General features: G+C 34.0%; 1 protein-coding gene across 1 annotated transcript in view; it reads right to left on the bottom strand.

The window, feature by feature from the left end:
* ADGRL4 (adhesion G protein-coupled receptor L4) overlaps positions 1-14,543 on the bottom strand; it is a 126,245-nt gene that overhangs the window by 54,386 nt on the left and 57,316 nt on the right. Inside the window, exons 3-7 of the mRNA XM_002715900.6 lie at positions 7,851-8,003; positions 2,245-2,394; positions 1,791-1,861; positions 810-989; positions 515-698 (exon numbers count right to left, since the gene is read on the bottom strand). Coding sequence (XP_002715946.1) covers positions 515-698; positions 810-989; positions 1,791-1,861; positions 2,245-2,394; positions 7,851-8,003 — 738 coding nt within the window. The remainder of the gene's footprint in view (positions 1-514; positions 699-809; positions 990-1,790; positions 1,862-2,244; positions 2,395-7,850; positions 8,004-14,543) is intronic.

The raw sequence follows: 14,543 nt of genomic DNA, 5'->3' as shown, positions 1-14,543 counted from the left end.
CTCTCTCTTTCTTTCTCCTTCTGTGTAACTCTGATTTTGTGTAACTCTCACTTTTAAGTAAATAAATAAATCTTTTAAAAAGAAAAAAAAAAAGAAAGTTCAAGTGCATGAGGCAGGAAAATCTAATTCACTATGTTGATCACTTCATATTATCAAGACAAAGGATTCCCAAAGAAAAATTTGGTTCTACTGTATCTAGAAGGTCTGATGTAATGCTCAAGGTTAAAGCTTCTAACACATTATGAGATAACTGACTCAAAATGACAATGGAGTCATGCGTTCTGAGAACTGCAAGGCTAAACACTTTCCAATAGAAAACAGTATACATGCTATGAAAGAGATAAAGCATATATCTTTATCTTTTTTACTAGTGCTTCATTCATATTACTGTTAGATGTATTACTGCTCATTTCCACACTGATAAAACTACCACTAATTTAATCAATAATATTTACATATGCTTTAGGAATGGCTTGTTTGGAAAATTCAAATTGCTTTGCTCTTTGCTTCTTACCTATATCACTTGAATTCGTATCAAACTGAGTAGTCTTTTGGAAGTTCTGAGATGCTCTTAAGGTAACTTGCTCAGCAGTGTGCATCAGTTTTGTAAGATGAGTTCTCCTATGAGTCACAGATAACTTGTCCCAAACTATGAGTGCATCCCTTTGAACAAAATTATTCATGGTTTTTACAAATTCCTATTGAAAAAAAAGTGTGTTATCATAAATATTGAAGTTCTACTCTAATTACAGATATAAAGACAAATTTAAACCTCAAATGCATAAAAAGTTAAAGCTCAACATACGTACAGTAAGAGTTGAATTAGAAAGAGTGTCCTCGGCTGGGGCAGCTTTATTCATGTGACCTAGTATTGAGGATGCTTCAGCTAATATTTCTGTATATGTAATTATATCTGTTGGTGAAAGATTTGTCACAGAATTTCTATAGACTTCTTGTAGCAAAGCCACAGGTTCGCCTATGGATCTAATCTGAGGAAAAATGAGTCCAAACAAAAGAAACCAATTTAGAGTTCTACTGGAAATTTTCAAGAATAAATCTCATATCTTAAATTTATTCTCAGGTTGGTTTTGTCCTATACAGAAATAAATAGTCAAATTAAACCAAACCATACCATATAGCACTGAAACCTGAGTTTGCATACATAGATTAGCAAAATTGATTATTTAAAAAATGCTTCTTTATCATAATCATGTCCTAGCCAATGAATTGATCTTAATCTTTAAACTCCTTAATATTTATATTAATATCCTAAATAGTAAATTATGGCTTAATTTGGCTTAATGTGATTAAATGAAATTTGTTTTAGCTGGTAGTTGATTACTTATATTGAGATTCACATTTTGAATCACTTGAACAATATGTTCATTTATGAATGTCTTTATTAGCTTTTAAAAATATTTACTTCGAAGTACAAAATCTGATTGCATTCAAGCAAGTCTCCTCAAAATGGGTCTGAAATAAAAGTACATTTTTTACTTTCTTATTCATCTACTCTCTTCATTTGTTGAAAATAATTCTCTAGTATAAGGAATAATGAAAAGGCAAAAGAAATTAAACATGTAAAAGTCTTCGTCAAATTTTGGGAATTTTCAAATTAATTCTGTCTGTGATGCAAACATAATACTTAGATGTCTATATGAAAACAGTTTCAACTCTACATGAATTGCAAATGCCAGTTACTTTTCTTGAAGCTTGACATTGGAAGAAATGTTTTAAGTGAGATCAAATGTCAAAATTAAATAAAATTTTAACTCAAATAGACTACTTACTTTTGCTAAAGTTTTATTAATATTTGCAGCAATACAGGCATTATCTATATGGCAGTTTGTATCAACATTCTCTGTAGAAAAATAAAAGATTATATAGTAAGTTTTTAATAATATTTTCCTAAGGTGATTACATTGATTCCAATGGTTTTGCTCACTTATTTAAACATTAAAAGTACATTTTTTATCACTTTAGCTTCCTTTTCAGTTTTAGAAAATCCAGTATTTTACAGTAAATGAAAGAAAATTTTAAGGGAAATGGTATGTTAAAAACATAAAGTATATTGTCTACATCTTTCATTAAACAAAGCAATATTATTCTTTTCTTAATTTTCTAGACAATAAAGGAATGCAAGCACAAATCTTAGAATGAATAGCTATTTGACACTTCACAACTGTGTAGTGCATATTTTACATAGTTGTTTGACAGTACATAAAATTTGATAATATAATTTACCTTGGCAGTAAGTGCCATCATTAGGTGTGAACTGGGATTTTCCTGTGGATGACTGATAGCCTTCTTTGCAGGAGCAATTATACCCACCAATCACATTTTCACATACTGCATGATCTCCACAGACACCTGGTTCACTGCACTCATCTATATCTGGAAAGATTTGAAAAAATAATGTTTCAGTTTCATACTCATAAAGTTGTTACCTTGTAGGTAATATGAGGATATGTCAACAAGTTCATAGAAAAAAAGGAATTAAAATACAAGTTGATTTTGGTGGAAAAAATTGAAATCCATGCATAATAGAACATAATATACATTTTCCAAGGACTTTTGGGAAGACCTTTGTAATATAACTTATAGTTAGTGATTTCATTAAAAATTTGCACACCAATCTAAGGAAACTATAATTTGGCAAAAGGCAGAGAATATTTATCTGCATTTATTTCTTAACTCCAATTTGACACATCTATTTTGACAAAGTTTTGAAAATGCCATTCATGGACTCCAAATTGCTTTCTCAAAAGAGTGATTCATCAACAAAGTCATTAAATTAATTTCCATCACTAACAATGTAATATTTAGTCCTAATTTAACAGGGATTCAATTTTAAAAATACATTTCAAATTATTTGCTTTCCACTGTTAAACTAAATGAATTGTAACAACTCAATTTAAAGTAATCTTGAAGACAAAAAAAAGAATTACTGACTTTCTTTACAAAGCTTCAGTTTTCTTCTAAGTTAACTTCAAGTGTAATAGAATATGTGATTCAGCTTCCTTAAAATTTTAGCGTACTTTATTACTTTTATACAAGTTATATAATTCTATGGTTTAAATATGCAATCAATATGGATAAAGTAATAAATTATATATAATTAAGTCTTAAATGCTCAGTAACCATATATTGAAGCCACTGGGCTTTAAACTCACGTAAGTTACATTTGCAATTTAAAATTTTACACACTACAGTGAAATATGCTTTAAAGTTATAAATACAATGTAAATATCTGCTATTAGAAGAAATGTTTCCAAGAAGCTGAAGATTCCAAATCATTACTTCAAATTAATGCAAAAGCTTTTGTGTCCCTAGTCAAGTTCTGAAATACTAGGGATACTTTTTGCTAGATTAATTAATCAGTATTATAATATTAAAGCTATAATTTAATTTTTACTAAATTTACAGATGGTACTGTACTGTTCCTCAGTATGAAAAAGGGTAGCATAATCAAAGTATTATTTAAATGTCACCTAGGTAGTTATCTTAAATTCAGCTACTCCTAATTTCTCACTTAACTATACAACAAAAGCATGACAGGTGATGCCACTAGGTTTAAAAAGATAAAACCCAGGTCTGAATGTTTAGATTACAATATGTTTACAGTCTGTTCTACCCAGAAACTTGGATATATTGTTGCAAATTAGGAACACTATTGTAGCTCCTTCATCCTGCTTCTCCTCATCTCTACATGTTTTCAGAAACTACCTATCCACAAAAGCAAATGGACAGAAAATAAATTAGGGGAAAAACAGCAGCAGGTTAACTGTTGGGATACACAGAACCAACAAAGAAAGCATTCTTGATTGGACCAAAAAAAAAAAAAAAAAACAAAAACAAAAGAACACAGAGGGTAGTGTGGACTAAGATCATTATTTTTCATAAAATCAATGAAGTAAAAAGCATATGAGACTAAAGGCAATATATGGTATTTTTGGAGCAGAGCAGTTGAAGAAACACATGTTGTACCCAACTTGCAAAATGCCCCAATGAAAGTATAAATAAACTCATGAAGTATCATAACAATTTATTTCACAGGCAAGACAACTAGAATATTCTTTGAACACCCATGTTTTGTGGTTTTAGTTACTTCTATGGATGACAGTAAACAAGGTGTTGATTTCTTTCAATTTCAGATGCATTATGCTCTTGGAAACTTCAGCCCAAACCCAGTCTCTGAGCAAAATAAATTCTTGGCTCTAAAAAGTCACTTTCCACCCAATAATTTGCACTTTTCCCCAAGCATACACAATCTCATTGCTCATAACTGGCTCTGTTTCAGCTTTTTCCTGTGCCTCCTCCATACCCATTGGGGTTTCTTTGGGGTCTCTGTTCTATTTCAAGCCCTCCTACTTCACTCACTTGGCTGGTTGGTATTCCAGCATGTCAGACTTGGACCAAGTAGAGTATTTCAGCTTCTGAATTCTCCAAGTGACAATATGGTAATCTGTAAAAATAGTAAGGAGGTAGTATCCTGGCATACTAACATTTGATATTAAGGTTATGCAAGTTTTTATAATCAGACTCCAAATTTTATGAAATAATATTAATCATCCCATAAAATTAATGCTTTTCTTTTTTTAAAAAAATTATTTATTTGAAAGTCAGAGTTACACAGAGAGAGGAGAGGCAGAGAGAGAGAGAGAGAGAGAGAGAGAGGTCCTCCATCTGCTGGTTCACCCCCAATTGGCTGCAGTGGCCGGAGCTGTGCTGATCTGAAGCCAGGAGCCAGGAGCTTCCTCCGTGTCTTCCACATGGGTGCGGGGGCCCAAGGACTCGGGCCATCTTCCACTGCTTTCCTGTGTTATACCAGAGAGCTGGATCGGAAGTGGAGCAGCCCGGACTCAAACCGGCTCCCATATGGGATGCTGACATGGCAGGTGGTGGCTTTACCCTCTAAGCCACAGCGCTGGCCCCTAATTCTTTTTAAAATATCATCCGGCTTACTCTTTGTTTCTATAACTTTTCATTGAAATCTGGAAACCTCTTTCCCCACTTGTAAAATGCTGGTCTTTGGAACTGCTTCTCTTGGACACTGAAGACCTGAAGTTTAATTTTCTGTGATTTCAAGGGGAGGAAAATAAGTATGAGGCTAAATTTCAGCCAAAATCTTCTACAGAAAAATTACATTTATCTGTGGAAAACAATATCTGAATATGGCCTCAAGGTCAAAATTTTGTTTGGGTCAGCTCTTGCCCTGCATTGGAGTCTTCCATTTTTCTATTTACAGCCCTTGAATGACAAGAATTAACAGGTCTGTCAAACTGAAGACTCAGCTTAAACTTTCAGACCTGAAGCAGCCCACTAAAAAGTGAAGGCGGGGGCCTGGATTGAGTTCCCAGCTTCTGTCCTTATCCAAAGCTGGATGTTTGTACATTAGAGAATTGAACCAGTGGATGAAAGCCCTCATCTCTTTCTCTAATAAATGTATTTTTAAATTTATGGTTTTCTGTTCAAATTCCTTTGGATTACCATAGTGTATACCAAAAATTACTACAGTGCTGAAGAAAAAAATAGCTGCATTGCTTCTTGAAAAAGTTTATAATGCTTGTTTAAGGTTTATTTTATTTATTTGAAAGACAGTGTTACAGAGAGAGGTAGAGACACAGAGAGAGCAGTCTTCCAATGGCCACAGCTGAGCAATCTCCCACGTGAGCGCAGGGAATCAAGCACTTGAGCCATCCTCCACTGCTATCCCAGGTGCATTAGCAGGGAACTGGGTGAGAAGTGGTCAGCTGGGACTCGAAGCAGTGCCCGTATGGGATGCTAGTGCCACAGATCAGGGCTACTGAGAATTCGGTTTTAAAATAGCTATTGTGTTTACTGTCTACTGGCAATTGATAAAACACAATTTTTCAAACTTAGGACCTTCCATGTATCTCAGTAGAAATAAGTATTGGGAGCATTTTAAATTATAAATATATTACTCCTGCTTAAATCGTTGGCATTCAATCATCAGTGTGCATATTCTCTTGATTCTGTGTTTTTTTTTTTCTAGCATAGAAATTCTCTACTCAAGGATTGTGAACAGAGAAATGTAGTCCGTTGTGAATTGAGGAATATTAAAAGTAAACATGATTAGATGAAAAGGCATTTGTCTTCTAGAGACAAGGGACAATAGCAATGGAGAATTTAGTTAAAGGTGCATTAAATTGCAGCAGTGATTAAGATATTACAAGTTAGATTTCTTCACTGACTGGAACATCTAAACTAACGCTTTCAGAGCTATGCTATTAGAAATTAGCAAGTAAAGGCAACACACACACATTATATGACAGTCTAAGAACACTAGCCACACAAACACAGCTTGAGAAGCACAAATAGAATCACTGAATGTTTCCTGGGCAGAACGTCGTAGATTCCCATTTCCTGAATACATTATGATGCTTCTATATTACAATATTTTTGGCAAATACTAGATATAATATTTGTCCAACAAGCATGATGTTAAAGTATTATTTCTCTCTGTCTCTGTGTCTCTTTCAAATAAATAGAAAAATCTAAAAATCAAAATGTTCCGTAACTTTGCAAAGCTTGATCCACTGTTTCTGTGTGATTCAGTGTGAGATTTAAAGGGACCACCCATTTAAGTCCCCTGTAGAAATAGTGGCTTGTGAGAAATCAGACTGTGATTTGAGTCCTTTTTTTTTTCATGTGTGAGTCTGGAGTAACCCAGAACTTTCCTCAACCATCAAATGAGGATAATAAAATCTTCCCTGTTTATTTAATAGAATAGGTGTTGAAAAGCATAGGTACACGCATTTCACTGATGAGTTTTGTTTGAGCATACCTCCCAACTTCTCATTAGCACACATGTCCTTCGTTTACTGATGAGATACACATTAGGGAATTAATCAAAGACTTTAGGGAAATCTACATTAATTTGAATATTTCTCTTTTCAACAACAATGTATGGTGGAAGCAGTACATCATATCTGTCTGTGTTGCATATATAGTTTTGAGTTCTATATCAATCTTTGATAAAGTTCTCTGGGACTCATTCCTACATCAGTTTATGGATTATATGTCATAACTATACTTATTAATTTGAACATATTTAGACATAATTAATATAATTTATAATTAATTACTTTCAAAGTTAAAATCTTTCTATACAAGGAGTTTGATTTTGAAAATTGTTTTTGAAGTTTCTAAGTAATTTTTTACCCCAACTATACAGGATCAGCACATGGGCATCCAAATACAATAGAAAGATATTTAAACAAAATATTCTATATATCTCTCCAGATTCAAAATAAGTGACTCCTTTCTAAGGGGCTAAGTTGAAATTATTGTCTTTACAGAGGACATTTTAGTAAACCTGATATGATTTTCTAAACTCAAATGCAGTGTTCAGAGAAACAATGCTGACTTCATTGTGACTAATTTTTATCCAGACAGTAGTAAAACAACCAGCACGACTCTTGTAAGTAGTGACAGTCAGAAAAAAATGTAGAACCACTCACAGAGTACATATGTATGAAAATAACAATATCTCATGATACAAATGACAATTTTCTAGAATAAATATATTGTTTCCCAGTGAAAATATTTATTGTTTGTCATCATGCTAGATTGCATGACTCGTTTTTAAAACTGTAATTGATTTGATTTTTTCAAAGTAAAGCTGTTTATCATTGGATAAATATTTCATAGCAATTGATAAGGAAACATTGGCAACACTGAGGATTAATTTTGACATTTTGTGAAACTATTTAACCACTAAGATACACTTACTGTCTCAAAGAATTTGATTTATATATTATTTAATCTGTAGAGATAATAAGCAATGAGAGAAAGATACAAACTGTAAGTTAGATATTTGAACTTACCTATGCAGATTGTTCCGTCATTGGTGATAAACTTGTCTTGGTTACTGCTGGATCTAAAACCAGGTTTACACATACAATAGTAACTTCCCTCTGTGTTAGTGCAATTAGCATTTTCACCACAGGACTGGGTTAAATTTCCACACTCATTATCATCTGTGGGCACACAGAAATTTAAAAACATTATTTTGATTTAACTGACATGAATTTCTACTACATCAAATGTTTTTGACTATTAAGTAGTTTTAGATAATCTGATATTTCTTTATAAGAAAATTTAATACTAAATAATCTCCATCCCAACATAGTCCTAATCTGATGTGCAATGTCAAACTTTCTTTGTAGTTGAAAGGCCAAACAAGATCTCATTTCAAAAGTTTTAAGTTTTATATATAAACTTTATATATAACTTAATTATGATGTCAGTAAATATCCAATCATCTCTGAATTTCTAGCACGTTTCCTAGTCAGTCAAAAGCATCATAACTGACATGTTCTTGTTATGTTCTATATATTTTTATCATTTGTTTCTAAGATGAATTTGCATTACTAGGTTTTCATTTATTTAGTGAATTTATTAACAATTATATGCCTTATATTGTTCTACAGAAGAGTCACAATACAAAACCTCGACTAAGGTAGCTCTGAGAACTTTTTTTTTCAAATCTACTTATTTGAGATATAAAACTGTTTTCTGATTTTCAAAAGGCTTTGTGGCTCTTTAGCTTCTGGTAAATCACGTTGTAAGAGTGTAAGGATGAGAACCACAGTTTAGTTTCTTTTTTCTCCAGGGGCTTTTATCTTACCCACTGAATCCTTATACAAGCTCTAGGATGTGGGTATCTTCTTAAACCGATGAGAAAAAGGGAACGGAACGAGCCCAGGCCTAATATCTCACAGATCTATATTTGTGTTGCAGTATCAGGCCTCTTCCGACTTTACCATTGCACCTTCCGGCCACGCTGCATTACATACAATCTCATGGCTCTTTGCTAGCCCCTACTATGCGATCAGATTTAGAGCGTGCAAGTAAGGGAAGGGTTTTGCGCTCCCCCTAGAGGCCAACAGTTTCGAGACACACGGGAACGAAAGAGCTCTCAAAGGCCATAGAGCCAAGCAGGTAAATTTAGTTTGACTCTACCAGGTGTCAGACTAGAGAAAATGGTGTAGCTTGTGAAACTGTGAAGTATGCACTTCACTTAAAAGGTCTGAGAGTTAAAAGTTTGAAAAGTGTATTTAAAACTTTTCTTTCAGCTTTAGCATTTGGCCATGCAATTGTTATTCTAAAATTAAGGCATATGGGGGTTGGGGGGTTAAGTAAAGTTGCTGAAAATATGAACATAGGGTCAATAAATTGCAAATGGTCTTATGTAAAATGCTGAACAGTTAATATTTTATTAACATTTACACATTTGCCTTGTCTGTTCTTTATAAATGGATATCTTATATGACTGTATGAGAGGAGTTCAAAAATTTCTTGGAAATTGTAAATTCTGGAAAACTTACAAAGCTTTTAAATTTTTTGCATTAAAATAAACCTACTTCTTAATTTCATTTTCAAAAAATTTTTTGAAGTATCCTTGTATGGCTCCATATAATATGTATTCAGAAGGCAGACATATATGTCTATGAATGTGTACAAAAGAAATTAAACTAATATTAAAATTAACTGAAAATACCTCACAAATTTAACACAAGCACCTAAGTCAAATAAAAAAAAATCCATCCACATTGGGTTTATTCTGTCATTTAGTTACTCAAATATTTATGGAGTTTCCCAATCCCCAAATGTGAAGATATCTATAGTGGGAAATAAGTGAAATTAATCAAAAAGTCAAGATCTGTGCCCTGATGACCAAGTTCACATTCTAAAATCAAGTTAACACAGAAGCACATAATTGAATTTTTATTAAAATAAAAGTTTTCATTTTATTTCTAAATTTGAATCCCTTCACAGCATATTGGGAGAAGTTTATATTAAACTTTAAAAGAAATTGTGTTATCAGACCAGTTATTGGAAATGGAGAATGATGAGAATTGTATCCCGTGTGGTACACAGTGGAACAAATGATATGCAAAAATGCAGAGAAGGACTCACTGGATTTGAAATATTGGTCAGAGTCCAAGAAAATGAACTACTTTATACCATCTAGCTATATTTCTAAAAATCAATTAACATATCAATATGTTATTTAACTACAACATATTTTACTAATTTAGGGTAACATATTAATAGGCAGAAAATAACAAAGTTTGATACTGATTTTTGCACCTTTTGTTACAGTAAGATTTTGAACACGATCTCTTAGCTTCCCTCTCAAGAATTTGGAAATAAAAGTATTTCCTTATCTTTCTCCCAATCTTCTGGATGGTATATACAAATATTATGTGGACAAATTCCCTAATGGTTGGACTCAAATCTTGTTCAGTAAAATACCACTTATGTGAAAGTAACCTCTCTTCCCTCAAGATAGTGGAGATAGGCAAGAAATCATCTTTGCAAAGTAATATATAAATATTAGTTATTTAAATAGCTTTTAACTTTCCAGTGTCCAGCTTCCTAAAAATTAATCTTCAAGGAGAAAGTTTCTTTGAATGGTAAAATATAGGAAAATAAAAACTTACTTCCTTTTTGTTCATTTTCTAATATTCAAATCAATTTACTAGTTACATTATCCCATTTCTATGTCTATATTTAATATTTCTTGGGAGATTATAAAATAGTACTTACATTAATATATAGGAAATATAAGATATAAGAATAAGAAATAAGATTCAATAAAAATTGAAAAATTCTTTATAATGCAGTTAAATTTACATCAATGTTAACATATTGTGATATTTGTTAAACAGGAAAAACATTGGGCATTTTTCTCTTCTTGAATCATATTTAATACAATGAATTTGCATGACAGAAACAAATGCATACTCATCCCTTAATTAAATAGGATCCATGTCCTCTTGAAAAGATATAAAAAGACTCAAATCATTAGGTAGGAGTATGTGTAACAAATGTGTGTAAAAGATGAAAGTTATTTAGTAGAGCCTGGTAACTCAGAGAAGGGAATGAGAGTCTGGCATCATTGTGGCACAGTAGGCTACACCACCATCTGTAATCCAGGTGTCCCATATGAACCATGGGTGGGGTCCTGGCTGCTTTGCTTCCAATCCAGCTTCCTGTCAATGTATCTGATAAAGCAATGAAATATGGCCCAAATGCTTGGGGCCCCTGCACCCACCTGGGTAACCTTGATGGAGTTCCAGGTGTCTGGTTTGCCCTGGACTACTTCAGGCCTTTGTGACCATTTGGGAAGTAAATTAGCAGATGGAAGATTTCTCTCTCTCTTGCTTTCGCTCTCTCTCTCTCTCTTTGTGTGTGTGTGTGTGTGTGTGTGTGTGTGTGTAATCATACTCAAATCTTTCTTTGAGTCATTTTCAGGTTAAAAGAGTAAACACTATTCACAAGGGAGGTTTAGAAGGAGGAGTGATGCTAAAGCCACGAACAGAAATGTAAGCCAAAAGCTGTCACAATCTACTCAGGCAAAGGAAATATCTGGTTTGAAAACCTGGAAACCTGCAGGAGCAGCATAATTTATAAGATAATTATTTTATTTAACACTGGATGTAAAGGTAGAGATTGTAGGGTAAGATCAATGCTAGTAGGAACGTTCTGAACTGAGAAAACCCTTGATAAGAGTTTGGAACTATATTCAGTGGGTAGAGCATGGCCATCACAGATTTTCCTGGAGAAATCTGATTGAATTTGAGCTTCTGATGAGTTTTTTGGGAATACAAGGAAACTTGGTTAAGATGTAAGTAAACATGATAGAACACTACAAAATTTGAGTGAAGGAGAAAGAAGTAGGCTGTATTTCAGAAATGTTTAGGCTTTAAAATTCAGTAACTTGAGGAACAGAATAGAATGTAGCCAGTATTAAACTAGGTTAGTCACAAGTTGAAAGTTGTGTTATCTGGGTGATGACTAAATGTAAATTTATACATACATGCACTGACTACTTGAAATTCTCTATCCCTGAGTCTTGGAGATTAGTTGGATACTTGAGTTGGCTCAGGAAGCGAAGATGACTCCCACGTTCTCACTAGACGGGATCTGCTAGATAAACTGATCCGTTTTCTGGCACAGGAAGAGGCAGAGAAGCCGCCTTCCGTGTAAAGACAGGGAGTACACTTTTGAACATGAAAAACTTAAGTATCTCAATTAACTGAGGACATGCAGATAGGGATATCAACGTTGGCTACTGAATCACAGAGCCATCAATTGCATAATCAGGAGGGAGAGCACGAAATTCTCTTCCTTCCAGAAGAAGCAGATTCAAGAACATAGTACTGCTAGGCTCTGTGCAAGCTACAAGCCTGCTGTATTTTGCTGTCTTTTTTTTTTTTTGACAGGCAGAGTTAGACAGTGAGAGAGAGAGAGAGACAGAGAAAAAGGTCTTCCTTCCGTTGGTTCGCTCCCCTAATGGCCTCTGTAGCCGGCACGTTGTGCCGATCTGTTCCGAAGCCAGGAGCAAGATGCTTCCCCTGGTCTCCCATGCAGGTGCAGGGGCCCAAGCACTTGGGCCATCCTCCACCGCCTTCCCAGGCCACAGCAGAGAGCTGGACTGGACGAGGAACAACCGGGACAGAACCGGCACCCCAACCGGGACTAGAACCTGGTGTGCCAGCGCCACAGGCACAGGATTAGCCTAGTGAGCCGTGGCGCCTGCCTAGCCTGCTGTCTTAGTTGGGCCTTATTTCTGGAAGGATCCACCACTTGCTCTCCTTCCAACTCTTCCCATTTTGGTCTGTTTAAATGAGCCTGGTTACTATCATTAGTATATTCTTTGTTTGCTTCTATTTTTTTTTCTTTGCATTTTTTTCTTGGGTTTGCCTCTTCTTACCAACTAAGTGATAAAGTCCAGGAGACTGAAGCTAGATAGGGAAAATGGCTCAAGGGAACCCCTTCACTGAATTTTGCTTTCAGCATTGACCAGAAGAATATATGGAGTTCCACATGGTTCAGTCTCACTTGCCAGAAAGCTGCACAGGGATTTAAATAACAAACAGCTACGTATGTCTGAAATAGCATATCTTAATATATTTTGAACAATTTGAACATGTCATTGGGGTTAGTTACTTTTAAGTTTATATCAACAACTAGACGAGTATGACTCACAGCCGATAATCTGTAAAGAGACAGGAAATATATTTTTCAGGTATTCTGCTAAATGATCCATTTTATTTTATGTTTCCTCATTGCACCAATGATATTGTCTCCATATTTTGCATTTGCATGAGGAAATTAAATCTCATGCCTTTTAAATTTTGCTGATTTAGAGAGAATCTGGTGGACACAACCTTCATACATGAGATTAGTTACCCTCAATGATCTAGTTTCTTTCTTTCTTTTTGAATTGCTGAGTAACGTGTTCCTAAATAAGCCACGAATAATGAACATCGAATTCCCCAAATTCAGGAATGATGCTGAGTGCCATGATGAGGACATATGTTTGGCTACAAACTATATATTATACTGCATTCTGTACATAGCAAAATAGAATTTTACTTATTTGATAAGACATTGGAACTTGAAAGTATGAACAAGATTTTAGTTTGCATTCCACTTTTCAATCTATTGACTGAAGATGGAACAAATAATTAAGAAACAGAATTATTCCCCTCCCTTTCCTAGCATGTGAGATGTTATTGGCCACGCTCAAATTGATCACAGCAACTTGAAAGCCATCGAGTGTTCACAGCAGCATCACTCGTGTGCACATTCGCCCTCCAGATATGATTGCCAGTATTACTCTGTAAATCTGAACACTAAAATGCCTAGAGCCGTTATGTGGTTCCTGGTGAAACAGGCCCTCTGTGTCAAAAGTGGCAGCAGCATAGAAAGGCTTTTTTTTTTTTCTTTCTTTTTGTTTCTCCTCAATTCAACCTGCAAAACTCATTTGTTTTAAATATCACTGGGAATGCTCTTCTTATACCTAGTTCTCAAATGAAAATCATATTTCTTGCCTGCCCAACTCTGGAGTTCCTATGATTGTATTTTTCTTGTGGATCCAAAGGTACATGTATAGGTAAAGAGTAAAGGGGAAGTAAAGTCAGCAGAGGGAGAGAAATAAAGAATCACAATGAAACTAGAATAGACTCAATCAGTCAAAAGAATTAATGGAGTTATAGTTCCCACATCATTGCCATCTTCTATAAAAGGCAAGGAAAGATATCAAGGAGAGGTGATGAGTGATAGCTTTCCTACCCTCTGGGAATTTCTTTGTACCTGAATCTATAAGAGCAGACCAGAATAACAGTGTTTTACATATATATATAATATTTAATATATATGTTAAATATATATTTTAAATATGTATTTATTACATATATTAAATAAATATATATTTAATATATATAAAATATAATATAAAACCTGTTATATATATACATATATATATATATAAAACCTGTCACTCCATACATGTGTACTCACATAGGCAGAATTATTGATTAACAAGAGAGATAAAAACACAAATCCAACACAAAGGGTAAGCTTTCTGCTATTCTATTTTTGACTATAAAGCACACGTACAAACTCACCTTTCCTTGACTACAGATTTAGTAAGTACAATTTATTAAAAGAAAGGCCTAATACATCGAATGAGAAATGCTACAATTGTCAGTGTAAATAGAGTT

Source organism: Oryctolagus cuniculus, chromosome 7 (assembly GCF_051225735.1).
Source record: "Oryctolagus cuniculus isolate XC-2025 breed Fujian yellow rabbit chromosome 7, ASM5122573v1, whole genome shotgun sequence".
In the NCBI taxonomy this organism is placed as follows: Eukaryota; Metazoa; Chordata; class Mammalia; order Lagomorpha; family Leporidae; genus Oryctolagus; species Oryctolagus cuniculus.
The sequence above is the reverse complement of the archived record's forward strand: the minus strand, read 5'-3'. Positions and strand labels throughout refer to the sequence as shown.